Genomic DNA, 19288 nt, shown 5'->3' on the forward strand with positions numbered 1-19288 from the left:
CAAAGTGCAAGACCAAGGGATTTCAATGTAACACAGTACATAAGTCTCACTGATAAGGCTTCACATCGCACACTATGGGTCTAACCTTTAAGGCAAATTCACTTATCAAGTTTTACTGTTGAATCAAAAAAAATATCCACAATTAACTGAAAAGGCTATTAAAATACTCCTCTCTGATTATGTATCTGTTTGAAGCCGGATTTTTTCCACACAGTTCAACCAAAACTACATAATATCACAGACCAAATTTTCAGAAGCGCATTTGAGAATCCAGCCGTCTTCCGGAAATCCAAACGTTAAAGAGATTTGTAAAACTGTGGGGTACCACCACTATTCTCACGGATTCTTTTGTTCCGTAAAATAGTTCTCATAAAAACACATCATGTTAGCAGTCATGGCTGTTGTCATTTTAAGTTGAACAAATACAATTTTCTGTTTTAATTTCAAATACGGTGAAATATTGATACACGTAATCCATAGAAACAAAAGCTCCTAGGAATTCTCAATTTTTCAGAGTACAGAGGGATCCTCAAGACCAAAAAACACGAAAACTGATCTAACTTGACAAGTCCATCAGCTCCATGAAAAAGACATTATTCCTATTTTTGAAACGAAGTTAATGAGGACCCAAAGGTGAAATATCTAAGCCAATGTGATCGCTCAGCAAGGAGGTGCAGAACTAGAATTCCCACATAAAAGTACAAATTTTGTCTTCATTGTGTAAGAATATCCTTCCTTGAGTATTGTGGCAGTTATGCAGGAGGACATACTACACGAAGCAGCAGTGATCTACGTGTCTGGATAACCTCACAGTAATAACAAAACAAAAGTAAAGGCACTCTCTACTCTGGTCTGCATAGTGTCCCAGGTCCAATGCCACCCCATTCCTGCCACTTTGTTTCAAAGATGCAAGGGGGCGAATCCAGGATCAGTTTTCAAAATGAGATTTGGGGAGCGAGCACCCCCACAAAGAGGATTTCTCAGCCAACTGTGTGTGACACGGTAATCGGTTTCACTTAAAATGCAGTGGAATGAAATAATGATTAATTCTGTAGTTAGGCTGTGCAAAGAAAGTCCTCCCCTGTCGTTCAGTACGATACATCTAAGTGTTCCTCAGACATCCACTGGGCTGGTCCAAGCTGGATCGTGTCCTCTGGGAACCGGGCGATACAGTACTGTAGCCTCTCACAAACTACCAACCAGCTTTGCCTGGCTCCGGGGCAGATTTTACCGCATGTATGCCCGTAAGGCACCTGCTTGGTCATATGTGAATGCTCTTAACATACATCTTCCTGAGCCAGAATGCCTTCAGCATGGAGAAGGAGAAAAGCTAAACCAGTCACTGATGGTGAATAGCATGCAAATCTACTCTGATCTACTTTGGTATGAGCAACTTTAGATGAGGCGGGTGGTGGCAGGGAGAGGGAGATGTTTCCACTATCCAGATACATGCCTCAGTTCTTTCTGTGGCTAGGGAGAGATATAAACTTTTCCTAAGTCTAAGGGTTGAAACTCAAACTAAACTTTGGTGAGCTGGTACCCATATTGTGTGTGCATGTGCTTGAGAGAGTAAGGACGCAGAGAGAGAGATTCTGTGAGTGTTTGACTATTGCTGACTGAGACGGTTAGCCCAAGAGAAACTTCATATGGGATATCCGTTTTCACAGTAGGAACATACAAGGCATTTGGAATAAACTCTGTTCCTACAGAAGACACAGCCATAAACCTTTCATTTGCAATGTAACCTGATCTGAATTGTCCAGGAGGTTTGGGGAAAGACTGCCAAAAAAAAAAAAAAAAAAAAAGGAAGAAGAAAGAGAAGAGAACACTCAACGAAAGACTAATAAAGCCCACTTGGAGGAATAAATTGAAATAACCCAAAAGGAATGGAACTCAAAGACAGTGAGGGTGAATCACTAATAACCTCTCACAGGGTCTCCAGCTCAGAGTGTGCACCCACCTGGGCCTGCGGTAGGACCCAGCAATTCTCATTTGATTGGTCTGCACTGGGATTTTTAGAAAGCTCCCTAAGAGATTCTAATGAGCTTCCAGAAAACAGAACTGCCTGCTGAGGCCTTTGGTGATCCTTTCGGGCTGAGTGTTTTTTGGGGTGCAGAATTTGCTGAATTGTGTTGAAGTAATTCTTCTCTGCAATGCAGATTGTTTGTGAGGTGACTCCTCTTAAGAATAAACGTTCCACACTGGATGTGTTGGGTTGTTTAGCTCTGCTGATGATGAATGTTAAGGCAAGAATAAGGTGGCTGACACGGTATTTTCCAACTATGACAAGAAGGTATCTTAGAAGCCAGATGCAGGTTTTAAGAGAGAAGGCTGTGGCTTTTTCCCCACCTCTCCTGATTCCTGCCTTACAATTTAGGGTGAATAAGGGGAGTTACTTCCCCAACTCTCTATCTCAAATCCCTTTCTCTTCCTGGTGCTGGAGGTGCTATGTGATCTCAGGCAAAGCATGAATCCTTTCCGAACCTTTCCCTCCCCTGTAAAGATCCAGTTTCTACCACATAGGTTTGGTATGAAAATTAAGTGAGAAAACACAAGTGTACTACGATCACACTTGTAATTAGCCTCCGCTCTTTTTTCGTTTAAGTGGTCACTACTGAAAGACCTTCAGTACAATCTCATTCAGACTCCTATTTGAGGATTTATGTTTCTAAAGTCTTTGTTTTATGGGCAAACATCTACCCTGCTGTGAACGGAAGGGCTCTTTGGACTTAAGAAATGATTCCATCCACAAAAGAGAGAGATGTCACAGGAAAGTGCAACTATCTGATTATCAGCAACTAGAACAGAACGTAGGCGACACGCTCCCGTCATTTTCTACTGGAGGAGACACACGCAGTGATTAATTTTCTTGCTTTTCAAATTTGGAAGCCACAAAGATCAACAAGTTAGACATGTAATTAACAACTCCGGCTAGTTAATGCGTTGCCGCAGGTGCTGTTGGTCTAGATAAAAAGGATTTGATCCTGTAAGCTCCCTACTTTCTGCCACTGAAATGAATGCTTCGTGGGTTTCACCATGAAAGAAAAGGATACCGGCATGGAGGAGGTTTGCAATAACAATTACTTTTAACTAACGGCGACAGAAGAAGTGACAAGTATGCTCTGTTGAACAGAGGCAGCCCCAGCCAAATGAAAAAGAGAAAAGGAAAAAAGCCCAGCGGCGCAATATAACTTCACCATGGGTTGAAATAAGACAATCAGAAACAAAGTTAAGCCTCCCACCCGGAGAGAGTGGTTACACTAGCAAATTTTTATTTGAGAGAAATAAAAATTGGGGGAATTGTGGGGGAGCCCTATTATCACCCTGGTCAGGGGACAAGGATAATACTAAGGCTACAGGTTTTTGTGTAATAGTGAAAGATGCTCCACGTATCACTTTAATCCACGATGTAACGGTGAAACGGACCCACGTGCAGCGGGGAGCTTCTTCCCGTGCTGAACCTTCCCCTTCGCACCGGGCTTTGTTCTGAGGCTTGTTAAAAGTTACAGCCCGGGGCCTCTTAGGGAAGCAGGAAATATTTAGGGCAGTGAAGTAGCAACTAATGTCGGTTTTCCCAACTACTGGAACAGGAGCCATGATTTACAAGGAGGACGCTGGGCTTGGTGGTCGGGGCAGTAAGCGGTTGGCCTTGTTATAAAATTCTGTCACGGGGCAAGATGCGGTGACACAGGTCAAAGGGCAGACATTTTTAGTTGTACGTTCTGGGGCTCTAACCTACAGCATGGTGACCACGGTTAATAATTCAGTACCATATACTTGGAAGTTGCTACAAGTAGATCTTAAGCATTCTCACCACACACACAAAAGTGTGTGAGGCGATGTGTTCATTATCCTGATCTTAGTAATCATTCCACAATGTATATATCACATTGTCAAGTTGTCTCCTTTAAATATATACAATTACACTTATCAATTGTTCCTCAGTGAAGCTAACAGAATACTATCAACATGACTATACGCATCACGGACGCGTTAAAGGTCAGCTCAGCGATGAAAAAAACGTGACGACACTGATTTAGGTTTTGTTGTAACGCAGGCTCTGGTGGAGAGGAAATGCGCCTTTGTCTTAGAAAGAAAAAAATTCATGAAGCTTATGGACAGAAGAGAGAAATATTCGGCCTAAGGAACAGGGAACATTAAACTATTATTTGCAGCCACCGGATGGTTCCTACCTTCCAACCTCACCTTGTAGACCCTTTAAAATCCCTAACGGTTAAACCTGCTCAGAGACGGCATCCAGGTATTTCCAAAACTTAACATTTCCATTTGGAAACGTTTTATATCCTAACTTCTATGCGAGATCTGAATGACACTTCCTTGCTACTTTGTCTTTCACTTCTCTGACTGGGATGTCAAAAGGAAAGAAACAATTAATGCCTTCCTTTTTACCTCCATTCTCTCATAAAGGCACTGACAATACATAACATCCACCGTTTCCTCCAGTGGTACAATAAATGATGGATGTTATCATTAGTGCCTTGTAATGAATACCAAGAACACTGGATTCCCCTACGACCGCTATGGCCCTACCTTCTACAACACCCAGGTGAGTAAACATCAAGAAAAAGGACAAAACCAAAGTCATTAAATTGAACTGTTTAAAACCCTGGAACTTTTCCTATTGCTCATGTCAACATTCTGGCCACAGAGTAAGAAAAAAAAAACAAACAAACGTGTAAAAATACCTCCATAACCTAACGCTAAATGTAAATTCCAGAACAGAGGTCAGGCTCTCTGCGGCCAAACGTGAGAATTAACGCCTTGTGCAAGAAACAGGTGACCTGTTTTGCATCTTACTTATAAGAAAATGCACCTTTTAAAACTGCTTACAGGAGAATTTTAATAGGTGACACTCTCTCACCCCTCTGGTTGTATTTTCCTATAGACAAAAAAAATGTGTTTCAGTGAATGACTCCATCGTGGACCATACCTTGAGAACTCAAACTTATCAGCTACTGTTTGAACAGACTTAAGAGACGTTTTTCTTTCAATCCTTATTGATTCCATTTGTATTTCTGAATAAAAAAGGACATTTTTTATACCATAAAACTTTGTACATGAAGCAGTGAAGAATTAAGTTACTGTACTTTAGCCAAGTAAGCTCTAGTCCAAAAGTATTATTTTCTCTGTGTAAATATTGCACCAGGCTCTGGAGGAATGATATTTTTGTAAAAGTTGAGCTATTTGGGGACATAAGCCCTACCTTCATGCAAATGGTGGTAAATATAAATATCAGGCAAGATGATTCAGCATCCAAATGGCCTAAATGACACAGAATTGAGAGCAGGAAGCTACTTCTAGGACTGAACTCTTTAAGGACACAGAAGTTTGGGTACTTACAGAGAAAGTTGTGTTACTCACCTCTGAATCTCCAGGGTCAGAACACAATGCCTAGAATAGCAAAGTGCTAAAAAAAGAAAAAAATGTAAATAGTAAACTACTGTAAAGTAAATATAAAATAGTAACTCAATAAAATGAAGAGATCTGTGGGCTGAAGTATTTGAAGGGAGTTTCATAAAAAAGATACAGTTTGAGCTGGATCTCTCTTGAGGATGAACAGACTTAGGGTACAAGGCCTTGCCTGGGAAGGAGGCCCAGGACAGAGAAGGGAATAATGCAGAGAAAAGCACTCAAGGTTACAAACGGGCAAAAGGAAGGATGAAGGATGACACAGAGCCTTTGTGGGACACTGGAAAGACACTATCCAGCCTGTGGTTAGGGGGTGAGCGGAAGAGCAGGGAGGGACAATGCTGGCTAGTGTGGGAAGGGCACTTAATATGGAGCACGGGAACAATCAAGATTTTGTCAAGAAAATAGGGATCAGAGTGCCCGGGTGGCTCGGTCAGTTAAGCCTCCAACTCTTGATTTTGGCTCAGGTCATGATCCTGAGTTCAAGCCCCGTGTCAGGCTCCGCACTGATAGTGATTCTCTCTCTGCCTCTCCCCCCCTCTCACTCTCTTGTGCGCGTGCTCTCTCTCAAAACAAATAAACTTAAGAAAATAGGGATCGATGAAGGCTTCTGTATTTGTAAGGATTCATTTCCAAGAATGAGCAGAGTTATATATTTAGAAAGGTGAAGAGGTCTGTCCAAAGAGCCACCAGTAAAATAAGTTGCAGAAATGAGACTATTCATTTAAAAGTTATTTCCAAAGGTAACAGAGCCAGGCCTGGGGCTAAGAGCTGGGTCTGCACTCAGGAGCAAGTGTGCCCAAGGAAGTCTATATGAGGGTCCGTGGGAGCAAAGACGAAGGGAGCTACCCCAGCCTGAAGAAATCAGGATGGGCTTCTGGGAACCGGACAGTCAGACAAGCAAAGACAGACAGCGAGGGAGAATCAGCATGATGCACGCATTTGTGGACGTGTGTACATGCGTGTGTGCGTGCATATGTGTGTGCATGGGTACGTGTGTGTGTACCACCCCTGACAATTTGGGATTGCAGCAGTGAAACTAACCCTGCAGAGCAGGAGGGACTCAAACACCGCTCCCGATGCCTAGCCCCAGGGTCCCCAGCAGGCAGCCTTGACCTCACAGTGGAGTTCTATCGGCCCTTCTCTGAAGACACACAGAAAGAGAAGGTGGAGGTGAGCTTCCTGCCCTGCTCTGAACCTGGAAAGTACTTCATAGCTGAATGTTTTAGAAGGCCTGAGCACGTGTGGAAATGAATTAAAAATTAAGTGAAATAAGTAGGTTGTTTCTAAATTCTAACTTTGTGAACCTGAACCAGAAATGAACGTTTTTAAGGTGAAAGGACCTTAACGTTTTCCTTAAAGTGATGGTTAGAATGATTTACTCAGGTGTATGAGTGGATTAAATTTCATTAACTTCCAAAAAAGGTCTCCTCAAAGCTGCAGCTGTTTTAACACAATGAGGGGATGTTCCAACTCATTAGACCTGAGTATTGGATCAAAGCTTTTGCCTTTAGTTTGCAGAAGTCAGGAACTAGGGTGTGTGGTTACAGCAGAACTGTCTTTATGACATATATGGATTATCAGTTTTCGACTAAATAAAACAAAGAAAAATACTCAACCCCCACACCGTACTGCCTTCAACCTGAAGGAATACCCGCTGAAACCTCACACAAAGTTCAAGGCACCCTGGTTAAAATAAAGATGGAAAAAGCAAAAAACAAAAAACAAAAAACCCTGCTACAATATAAGCTCCGTGGTGACAGGGACTTTTGTTCCTTTTCTTCACAGTTGTTTCCTAGGGACTTAGAACCCAGCGAGTGCTCCAGAGAAATAAGTATTTGTTGAATACATTAAAAATAAAATCCCGGGGCGCCTGGGTGGCGCAGTCGGTTAAGCGTCCGACTTCAGCCAGGTCACGATCTCGCGGTCCGGGAGTTCGAGCCCCGCGTCAGGCTCTGGGCTGATGGCTCAGAGCCTGGAGCCTGTTTCTGATTCTGTGTGTCCCTCTCTCTGCCCCTCCCCCGTTCATGCTCTGTCTCTCTCTGTCCCAAAAATAAATAAACGTTGAAAAAATAAATAAATAAAAAATAAAAAAATAAAAAAATAAAATCCCTGATCTCAAGGAGTTTACCATCTGCTGATAATTAAATGTCTCTTACTGTTGCGGTCTGAAGGCCACGGGAGGCTATCCCTGTGAACAGATTTGTGCCACTGACGGACAAGAGCTGTTTCAGGTAGCACCCAGGAAAGGGCTTCCTATGCAAACATCCCCAAGGGTGAGAGAAATCAACAAAGCATGAGCCCAGAACCTACATCCCTGAGGAGTCTTTCCTGGTACTCAAAGATTGGAGAGAAAAGGCTCTTCGTGTCCAAGGTCTCTTTATTTTGCCACAAAACGCAACATAACTCCTTTCAAGTGCCAGGATATGAAATCCTTGAGACTTTTATTTGGCTCAGATGAAAAAGTGTATCATGTTGGTCAGCCAGATTTTCTCTCCACCTCTCTCCCCCAGGATATGCCTGTGTCTTTAAGTGCTGGTGGGATATTCACTTGTCTGGTGAGTCGCCTTTATTTCGCCTCTTCGTGGTGACTCCGGATGCCCTGACCACTGACCCGCCCTGTCTATCATAGTGCACTTGTGGATACTATGATACCAGTGTGTGAGCTATCATGGCAAGCATTCGGTTCAGATTCTAGGGACCAGAGACTTGCCAAAGCTAAGCGTTTACGAATTCTCAGACCCCCTTCCTATAAAAGGGAATCCAATCTATTTTAATAATATGCATGCAATATCTCCACTCAGTCATCTGAAACCCTCCACTTAGTGTACAAGAATCACCAGATTTTATGTTAATAAATTGGCACAAGGAGCTTCCCTACTATTTTTAAACTTTTGATTGAAGAAGAATCTGAAACACAGCTGGATTCTCAGCGAATGCATGGACCAGAAAGATAAGTTGTTTCCTGAACCCTCAAGACTTTTTGGTATTATTTTCCTGCTAAATTGCATATTTCTGTCCTTCAGAGAAGTCTTGGAGGGATCTGATTTCCTTCTGTTCTATTGTGTTGGTGTGAACGCCTTTGCAATTGAAAAGGAGGCCTCTGAGGGTGGTAGGAACAGAGTCAGCAGAAGTTACACAAAGTGAGGTGTGTGGCTTTGTGACTGGTTAGAGCACCCGTGCTAATGAGGCCAAGGTCACAGGTTCAATCCCTGAAAAGGCAGTGACTTCAGTCAATTCGCTGCCAGAGCAATGCACCCCTAAACTACCAGATTTGCTAGAAATCCAAAGATGTGAAGTTGGGGATGTGGGTGGGAAAGGGGAGGCTGACAGAGAGGCTGACAATGTAAGTCCCCTGAGAGCGGACAGAAACCTCTAGTCCCAGAACTGGCTGCTCTCTGGGGACAAGGGGCCAGCACAGGCGGCCTCCCCCAGGGAACTGCTTGCTATAGACAACCAAGGAGACGCCAGGCCGACCAGAAGAGGGCTCAAAGTCAGAATCTGGTCAAATACAACCAGGGTGCCCTGTGGTAGGCCTAGTTCCATGGAAACGATCACGACACACATATTCAAAGACTCCAGGCAAACCCAGAGAGGGGCTGTCTGCGAGAGGCGCAAGAAAATGAAAAATCAGTAACAGAGAGGAAAGTCTTCTAAATCCCATAGGCCTTACACAGATCAGAGAAGCATGGCTGGAAGTGAGAAATGATTACCTCGCTCTACATCTGAGGTCTGAAAAAACAGGTGTGGGCGTGGCGATGGGGCGTGACTTCAGTTATCAATGACTCCAAGAACATAAAGAATATTTGTAATTATTGATTGCCTCCTTGGGGAAACAGAAATAAAGCGGCATTAAAATTGTAATGATTTTGGGGCGCCTGGGTGGCGCAGTCGGTTAAGCGTCCGACTTCAGCCAGGTCACGATCTCGCGGTCCGTGAGTTCGAGCCCCGCGTCGGGCTCTGGGCTGACGGCTCAGAGCCTGGAGCCTGTTTCCGATTCTGTGTCTCCCTCTCTCTCTGCCCCTCCCCCGTTCATGCTCTGTCTCTCTCTGTCCCAAAAATAAATAAACGTTGAAAAAAAAAAAATTGTAATGATTTTTTCCTTGTGTGGACAAGAAAAGGAAAGGGATAGTAACCTAAGGCAAAAGAGGTAAGTCAAAAACACCAAAATAAAGGAGATGAGACGCCTGGCTGGATCAGTCAGTACAGCCTGTGGCTCCTGATCTTAGGGTTGCGAGTTCGAGCCTCTTACTTAAAAATAAGATCTTAAAAAAAACAGAAAACACTAAAATACAGTAGAAACCTTCTTTGCCGCTGAAGTTCTAAAACAGGCAACTTTGCTGCCTGGGTTCTCACCAGTTTGGAGTTCTTCTGAACACCAGCTCCTACCAAACTATAGCTCTGAGCCCTGGATCTTTCCAAAGAAATGTAAGACATGTCTTAGTGTTTTTTTAAAGAACTTTCTGACAGAGAGTGTGCAGTCTGCTTGTCCTACACAAATACCATCCAGGGGCCTCCTAAATTTTATTTATTTTATTTCCAAATCTAACCAATTTAACTTTGCACACAGCAAAGTTCTGAACAACGACTGCGTTGAAGAAAAACAAAAGGGGTTATACTCTGATGCTGTCTGACCAGAGAGAAGAGAAACAAACTATTTATATGTAGGTATAAAGACTTAGGTAACAAACTCCTCTTAGCTCCAGCATAATATTTTTAAATATTCCAAACCCACAAAAGGACGAAAGCCTTGTGTTCTTTTTTATGTTTTATCATGTAATAATTGATACATTAAAAAAAAAACATAGATAGCGTTCATGCAAATTCAAAGGCACTGTAATAAAAACATCTCTGAACCCTGAACAACCTAAGATATAGATCAAAGATAGCTCCATCAATTTATTTGTTCAACTTTTAAAAACATTAGTTTGTCGAATTACCTATTAGGGGAAGGGGAAGCAAAAGAGGTAATAAAAACAGCATTCACTCTAGAGAAAGTGTGCAGGGAGGAGCAACACAGGTCGACTCAGGCCAAAGGGAGTAAGGGAAGGAAGATCACACTTGGAAAAGGAAATTGTGGCTCAGACCGTGAAGAGCACAGAGCCTGGCCCTTTAGAAGAGACTCAATAAACATCCGACCAAAAATATGTGAAATTCAAGGAAGCCATTTCACCTCTCGAACGCTCAGTTTCTTCCTACCTGCAGTGGAAGCCATCCTTGGGAGGATCAAAAGAAGAATGTATCTGGAAATGCTTTATGAGCTGCAAAGAACAGCATGACTTTAAGGAATGTCGTTTTATGGGATCTTCAGATAGTTTTTATTGAGAGGATTTTGTGCAATTGCTTTTGGGGAAGGAAAGGAATCAGATGCCGGTTTTAACTCGCCAGGGTTTGAATTTCACTTCAGCATATCCTGCTGCTGTTCTGTCCCTTTCATGTCAAATCATTTCCAAGCGTACAGGTTGGTCCCAGAGCCCCTAGAAGCTATAACAGGAATTATGCTCCCGCATATGAAAAATACGCGTGTGATGGCACTTGCCACATCTGAAATCATGCAACACTTGAAGGGCAGACAGGAGCAATGACAGGCTTGCTATGCAGAAAATTCTGTTTGTCTCCCTATCTCTTCTCAAATATTTGCTTCATCTCATGGTAAAAGACTATTAAAGCGTCTAAGCACTTTTAGAAAAGGCTCTTAAAAAAAAAAAAAAAGTTTACCTGTGTAGGTTCATTATATTATTTCCATTAGGTTTAGATTTTGAGAACCAGTGAAATCCATGATTACTCCGGGGGACCTGGGGCTCAGAACTGCCGTTCTTAGCTCTGGGTGATTGTGCCATCTGAAGGATGGCTCTGCTGGTCAACAATTTCCAGTTATTTCCTCCCTGGTGTCCCCCCCCCCCCCCAACCCCACCGTGATAAAAATGTCCCTGACGCCACAATATTTTATCACCCTGTGTAACACCCAGCACAAGTGAGAGTGCCAGGCGGACTGTGACAGCTTACTCTGCTCTAGCCTAGCGCAATACTAGGAGCATGACTTCTCCTGTTCCTTCTAAGTTCACAGGCAGGTGTTCGTGGAAACATTGTAAACATACAGGAACCTGGTTGTTCAAAGACATTAAGTAATTCGCCTAAAGACAAAACATCAGGACGGGGGAAGCCAGAACTCAAACCAAGCCAGTCTGGCACCAAAGTTTCTGCCTTGTTGGCTCTAAATAAATGAAAAACTTGAAATACTGTAATGTCGAAAGTGACAGCATAGCGTCTCCTTACCTGACGTACAGATGGCTGGATTTGGTTTTATTTCATGTAACTTCTTAGAGGAAATCTGTTATCTGTATAGTTTAATCTTACTACCTATTTTTTTTTTTTAAAAACAACAACAACACTGGAGCAAAGGAGGAATTCTCTTTTAGAGCATGTGTCTATTTTTCATTCAGAAAGCAAGATAATTTGAGAACATGTGAAGTCATTTCTCCCCTTAGAGACCCTGTAATTCTCAGAGAATGTTCTCGGGGCGCCTGGGTGGCTCGGTCAGTTAAGCGTCTGACTTCAGCTCAGGTCATGATCTCATGGTTTCTGAGTTCAAGCTCCACGTTGGGCTGTGTGCTGACAGCTCAAAGCCTGGAGCCTGCTTCAAATTCTGTGTCTCCCTCTCTCTCTGCACATTCTCTCTCTCTCTCTCTCTCTCAAAAATAAATAAACATTAAAAATATATATACATACATATATGTATGTATGTATATATATTCTCAGAGAATGTTCTCAGAATCAACAGGATCACAGCAGCCCCCTGGAATGACTCCCCCTTCTGATGCACAGCTTCAGGGGCTCGGCCCCAGGGTTCTCTCAGAGAACCTAATCGTGTCTTAAGAAGGCAGCCTCAAGAGTTCTTGGCTCTTAATACTGATTAAAATCAACTCACTATTACTTTGACAGTCTGGTAAAACAATGGGTTAGGCAGGACGAACAGTGCTACGCAATAAAACCGTGAAGACACTTCCATCTCTACATCTGCCGAAACAGGACCTCTCCGTCACTGTTTTGCCCATGCAAGGATTTTAATTTTTAAAACCACTCTGAGTAAGCCAGGCATGACATAAATTCCCCGAAATGGGGTTCTAACAGCTTTACTGCAAGGAAGCTAAGTGGGCCTTCCTACTTTTCCTCATACTCAGAACGAACTGACAAAAAAGGCAACATTCTCGCCCTTAAATGACCCAGGAACCAAGAAAATCAAAGATCAAGAGGGAGACCTCGTCCCACCTGAGGAACTGCAAAGAATGAATATTCAGATAGAACTGTGTTAGGGCAGATTTTTTCTTTTTTGAGACAAATAATATAAAGTGTTAAAATATGTCCTTGAATACCAAGTATGAAATATGACATAAAAATATCTGCCATAAACCGGGGGCCAATGGCCAAAATAAGTGTGTGTGTGTGTGTGTGTGTGTGTGTGTGTGTGTGTACATAAAACGTACCTAAGAGGTGTGATAGGGACAGCTCCCAAATGGGAAACATTTATATTTTTAGGAGCTGCCTTCTAGCAACTGAGGCAAGATACGCATCCCAAGTATCACCCACCAAACTGAGAAAATGTGATACAAATTTAAAATTCACAGAAACAAATCTTTGAATTGGGCCAACACCAAGAAAAATCCCATTCGACTGTGGCCTGAGAAACTTCCCTTTACTTTTTCAATTTCTAGAACAAACTTATTCCTGCAGAAATCACTTATTTTCCTTCAACATAAGTGAAACCCGAATACAGCCTCCGGGGGCTCACTCATGTCAAGCAATATTGTTTATGCTAAACTTCTAGCACAAGCAAGGATGAGGAATAGTTGTGTTTCTTGTCCCGAGGGGGGGGGGGGCGTGGGGTGCAGAAGTAGCAGATTTTGCCCTGTATGTTTCAATAGTTGAGAATTCTGCTCCCACTCCCTTGAGGTACTGCAGAGACATATATGTGTTCCCTCTACTACAGCCGGACGGACGGAGCTGTTCCTCCACATAATCAAATAGTTGACAGCGGAAATGATGCTGAATCCATGAGAATGCTCTAACCACGAATTCTAAACTAATTGAACTGAACAGAAATCAGAGTGGAACTCCAATTTCATAGGGATCAAGGTATCATCATTTCTTGTGTGTTACTTTAGTTGATTTCAAATGACTCCTTAGAGAGAAGAAATGAACTGTGGGTGTTGACAGAAGTTCACCAAAGCCAAACAGAGAAGTGTGGCCGGAGTGGGGAGTGGGGGCAGATGCAGTGGTACCGCCCCCAATGCAGGAGGTAGCCCTGGTGAGGGGTCAGGGGTCGAAAGGCAACAGTTAATGACACTCACAAACGCTATTCAGAAAAAGTAAAAACAAAGCACACGCTCTGTCGCATAGGGCGGGGTGACCTGTGGAGCTGCATCTGACCATACGTTAATGTTCTAAGGTTGGGGGTGTGGATAGTAGATACAGTTAGGACACTCACAGCTCAAGGGAAGCATCTCTCAGCTCTGCTTCTCCCGCTCCGAACCCAGAGGGATTTGATCTTTAATTCACTGGAGGAGTGCACCGGTAACTACGACCTGTGTACCTACTATGTGCCTGGCACTGTGATCTTCTCTCACAGGATGGACTCCAGGAATCACCAGGATCCCTGATGGAGGAAGCACCTTCTGTGCTGGGTGACCCCGCTTTGCTCCTGCCACTCCAGACACCCACACTGCTTCAGACTCCGAGCCACAGCGAGGCTCAGAAGATCAAGGGACCAGTCACAGCAGCCTTTTTAACTTTGGGAAAACCCAATGCTCACTTCACTCAAACGTTGCAAAGTGGTGCCATGACCCTTTAGCTCTTGACTCACCAATTCAAAGAGCCACATCACATACAGCCCTTAAGCTGCCCACGGCATGATTCTGCGTCTAGTGCCTTTCCAGGTCCCCCCAAGCGGAAGACAGTTCTGGCAGGGAGTCTGGGCAAGATTACTATAATATTTAGCCTTTGTCCCTTCTTTTGCTATGTCTTATCGTAGAATAAGGCACACAAGTCTGGGAGACTGGGGACTCCAGTGTATGTTGGACTTGAGACCTGTATTCAAAAGGTACCTGCAGGACCCCAGGTCAGCATAATCTAACCCAAGAACCTCCATTTCAAAGATGAAGAAACTGAGGTTCAAAGAAAGTAAAGCAGGGTCCATTCTTCAGAGACAAGGGGAAGGTTGGGTACAAACTTACTTCAACGCCATGCTTCCTGTCTCTGGAATTTTACTGAGCACCTAACTAGTAGCAAACGGGCAGAACTGAAGAGAGCAGATTTCATTCCCCTAGCTAGAGGTGAGACTACGTGTACACAACCACGCTACCTCTCTGAGGATTAGTTTTCTCATCTGTAAAAGGGAGACAGTGTGTTGGACTGGTGATTTCTCATGTACGTTTCACGTCTGAAACTGTCACAGGGCTTGAGATAGAATTATGTGTCGCGGTGTATGAATACGTATGTATGTGTACATACGTGAGTATATGTATACACGACATGCTACAATTAAATATCATTTCCAACCACACATTTTGCCTAATGCCCTCAGAGGCCATATTTTCAAAATCCCAAACCAAGGTCAGGCACGTCCCATCAGTGCAGCCCTTCAGAATCTCGGGGCGTGCTCAGCACCCCCTCTGGCTTCTCTCCAAACACAAGCGTTGAGTGAGAAGGAAGAGGAGAGGCCGCGTACTGTACAAGAAATGTTAAGTGTCATTACGTTCCCGGGAGGAAACGGCCAAGTGTGCGGCAGGGCTGGGCTGTGGGGGACAGAACACACCGCAGGAAGCACAAGTTAAAGGGGACAGACTGGCTGCTCGAACTCGCGGCCGGGCCGGCAATGCACCAAGAGCGCAGCGCGTGCCCGTGTTTGGAACAAGCCTGGCTCCGAGCCCACGTCTGAGGCCAGGACCCTGCACTCCCGCGCGCGCAACTCGGAAAAATGGGCCGTGCCGGGGGCGCGCGGCGGGCGCTTTGGCGGCTCGGTCCCAGCGCACGTGGCACGGCCTGCGCGGGCTGAAAGCGCGGCCGCCGCCCCAGCCGCCGGCGCTAGGACCCGGCGCGCCGCGCGCACTTCCTCCCGCCGCGGTCCGAGCCGCCGCCGCGGCGCCCCCGCCGCCCGCCCGGCCGCCCGCGCCGCCGCCCTACCTGGCGAAGCAGTACTCGCAGTGGTTGCCCCGCTCGTTGACCGTGAGCACGTAAGCGTAGGCCGGGCAGGAGAAGAGCAAGTCCCCCACGTGGAAGGGCCGCAGGGCCCGCAGCCCCCGGCCCTTGCCGGGGCTGCAGAAGCGCTCCAGGCCGCCGTCGCCCGCGGCCCTCATGCCGGCTGCGGGGCGGGGCTGGCGGGGCCGGCGCGGGGGGCACCCGGAGCGGCGGCTCCCCGCGAGCTGTTATTGGAGAAGCGTCACCCAGAGCCGCGGGGGGGTGGGGGGGGGCGGGGAGGGAAGCCGCCGGAGACGCGGCGGCGGCCACCGCTCCCCGGAAGGGACGCCGGCCCCGCCCGGCCCTCGCGCGCCCCCGGTGAGGGAGGAGGGGGACCGGACCGGCGGCCCCGCCCCGCTCGCCGGACCCTCGGCGGCCGCCCGGCACGCGCTCGGGACGCTTCCGGTGTGGCGGCGACCCGAGCCGCAGCCCGGGCGGCTCCTGGAAGCGGGACGCGAGGCGTGTGCGTCTCCGCGGGCAGAGCGGACGCCGTCCCCTCTCCCGTGGGCGGTTGGGGTCGCCGCGGGCGGCGAGGTCCCAAGGCCTCCTCGGACAGTCAGCCTGGCCCACACGGTGACCAGCCCTTGGCATAAAGAAGGGGACAAAGGTGTTTTCTCAACCTTACGTAGTCTGTCCTTGTCAGAGACCCTGTAAGGAGTGATCCGGGAACACCGAAGAGAAACCACCGAGGAAGAGTGTGACTTGCTGAGGGCTAAAGGGTGCTCGCCCAAGGTTAAAGGCTTTTAAACCTCGTGAGGCTCTGAACCTTCCAGGGAGTCTCTTGAGTGTTCAGTGTGAACGTTTGCCCCTCTAGTGGAAGTTAATTACAGGAACAGGAGAGGAAATGCGCGGGTCAGCAGGGCTCACTGAGTCTCTGCATTCAAGACTTTCTCTTTGCAGAGAAAGCAGGAGATAACCTTGCCTTCAAGGAACTTAGACTCTTTGGGGGGGTCCAAAAGCCATGCTGTGACCAGAACACTAGGCTAGAATTTGCAGCGGTTTTAATCGCTTCGACCACTCACTGTCATCTTAGAAAAGTCGGTTTGGTTACGAATCCCAGAGAGGATTTGAAACATGCAAAGCTCATTGAACAGTACTTGGCACATAAGTCCTATACACGTGCATGCTACTGGTATTACTCTTATGACAAAGGAGGATATAGTCTGTGTTCCACAAAGAGTTAAGGAAGGACTGAAATTGACGAGGAAGGACTGAAATTGACGTGCATGCGGTAAAAACTCTTGAAAGTGCGAAGGGAGAATTTAGCAGAAAACACTAATACTAAAAACTCAAGTTTGATCTCAAATTATGTTACATGTGTGAGTTCAGGATTAGTTTAGCAAAGGGAAAGATAAATACGATTTGGAATATGCCATAAGATCAAGAGAATTTTTAACCCCTCAATAAAATTCCTAAAAAAAGGAATAAGCCTCTAGTCCCCCTGTAAAGAAAAATACATTATGGACACTATTTCATTTATGCATTTGAAGAAGCATTCACTGAGTAGCCACCAGGATAGAAAGATGGACAAAATGTAGGCCTGAGTCTTTGCACTTGACACATTCACAACCCAATGACAATTACTGTTAGTATAATGGGCCAATTGTGCTAAGTGCCTCAAACACATTATCACATTTATTCCGTAACTGCAACAGCCCAATGAGTTAGGCATTAAGTCCCTCCTTTCCACAATTAGGAAACTAAGAATCATTTCCAAGGCCACACAGTAAGTGGCAGAATTTGGTTTCAAACTCTAAGTCCGAATGTGAAACCCATGCTCTTAACCCAAATGTCCCTCTGCATACAAGTATAGCTCACCAAGGAGTCTTGTCATGGCGGCTTGTGCGCAGTATCCTGTGAGAACACAAGCAGTGAGTGACAAGCTCAGCCTGAGAAATGGGGGTTGACTCAGGGCCTGGGCCACATGCAAGGAACGCTTGAGCCTAAAAGGATGAATGAAACTTTACTAGCAAAGGAGCAGAGACATTTTCTGGGCAGAGAGAAATGCACACAAGGACAGAGGGACTTGAAAGAACAGAATGTGTGTTGGGGCCCTGGGAGTGGTTCTGGGTGGAACACAAGTTCCCAAGGAGAAGGCAGGAGGGGAGACAGGAACAGGGGAAGGATGTCTTCTCGAGAGGTGAGTTTTGTTGACGTGCTGTGGAAAACGCAGAAAAATGTTTAGGCGGAGGGGTGCCAAGATCAGTCCGGCGTTTAGACTGAGTTTTACTGGCACCTTGCAGATAGGCTATGAGAGGAGAGGACTAAACATAGGTCCACCATTTAAGGGAGCATTGATAGTATTTTAAACAGTTTTATTTTTTTAAGTTTATTTATTCTGAAGGAGAGAACATGTGCAGCAGGGGCAGAGAGAGAGGGAGAGGGAGAATCCCAGGCAAGCTGTGCACTGTCAGCACAGAGCCGGACGAGGGGCTCGAACTCACAAACCATGAGATCATATCCAAGTGGAAACCAAGAGTCAGACACTTAACCAAATGAGCCCCCAGGCACCCGGCATTTACAGTATTTTAAATTTTTTTTTTTCAACGTTTATTTATTTTTGGGACAGAGAGAGACAGAGCATGAACGGGGGAGGGGCAGAGAGAGAGGGAGACACAGAATCGGAAACAGGCTCCAGGCTCTGAGCAGTCAGCCCAGAGCCTGACGCGGGGCTCGAACTCACGGACCGCGAGATCGTGACCTGGCTGAAGTCGGACGCTTAACCGACTGCGCCACCCAGGCGCCCCTACAGTATTTTAAATGAAAGGCAATGAAAGCCAGAATCAAGACATAGTATTAAGGAGAGGGGCAAAGGTGCAGAGGGTAATTCTAGTTTCTTGCTTAGTATGTGGCATTTTGGCAGGCAGATAACAGTGTGTTGGCTTTCTGTCTCTAGCCTGATCAGTCTTACAGGCTCAAAGCAGGAACCATAAATATCCTAGAATTTGGGGCCTGGAAGAGGCATTTTCTTACAAATGATGAAGATGAGGCCCTGTGAAGACAAATAGTCTGCCTAATAACCCAGTGGCAGAGTGGGCATGAGATTTCACAACATAATCACTCGGCAGTTAAATATTTATTACATGCTTACTCTATAAGTATGGAGTACTTATGGATAAGTTTTTGGGCTCTCCAGGTTTTTTAACATTATGATGCTCACTGGGTTCCAGCAATAGCGAGAAGGGCTGGTGACGTAATGATAACAGAAACTGACTTGTTCTCTGCCCTCACAGAGCTTTGTACCATCTGGTGGAAGGAGAAGACAGCAATCAGATAATCACACAAACAAATACAGTCGGTGGTCTTAAGTGCTACACCAGCGCTTGGGGGATTTGACCCAATCTGGTAAAGCTTTTCAGAGAGAGTAATGCTTGAGCTACAATCCAAAGGATGAATAGAACTTAAGAGGAGGAAGAAGGACACGCATTCTAAGCAGAGGGAACAGCGTGTGCAAAGTTCCAATTGGTAGGAGGAAGTATGATCCATAGGAAAGACAGAGTGGAACAGAGCTAGAAGGAGAGTGTTGTTGGAGATGATTTTAGGAGGCAAATTGGTCTCGTTGGCCAGGCTACAGGAGTCTACTCTGACCAGTAAAAGCTCTGACGGTTTCCAGACCACTCTGTTA

General features: G+C 45.5%; 1 protein-coding gene across 2 annotated transcripts in view; it reads right to left on the bottom strand.

Annotated features, from left to right (window-relative positions):
* SMYD2 (SET and MYND domain containing 2) overlaps nt 1-15910 on the bottom strand; it is a 57194-nt gene extending 41284 nt beyond the window's left edge. The window contains exon 1 of one of the 2 annotated variants that reach the window (XM_030302403.1): nt 15610-15910. In XM_030302403.1, coding sequence (XP_030158263.1) covers nt 15610-15782 — 173 coding nt within the window. In that variant the 5' untranslated portion in view covers nt 15783-15910. The remainder of the gene's footprint in view (nt 1-15609) is intronic. The other variant, XM_030302401.1, reaches the window with a different exon arrangement.
* Nucleotides 15911-19288: the final 3378 nt, after the last annotated feature.

This window comes from Lynx canadensis, chromosome F1, assembly GCF_007474595.2.
Source record: "Lynx canadensis isolate LIC74 chromosome F1, mLynCan4.pri.v2, whole genome shotgun sequence".
In the NCBI taxonomy this organism is placed as follows: Eukaryota; Metazoa; Chordata; class Mammalia; order Carnivora; family Felidae; genus Lynx; species Lynx canadensis.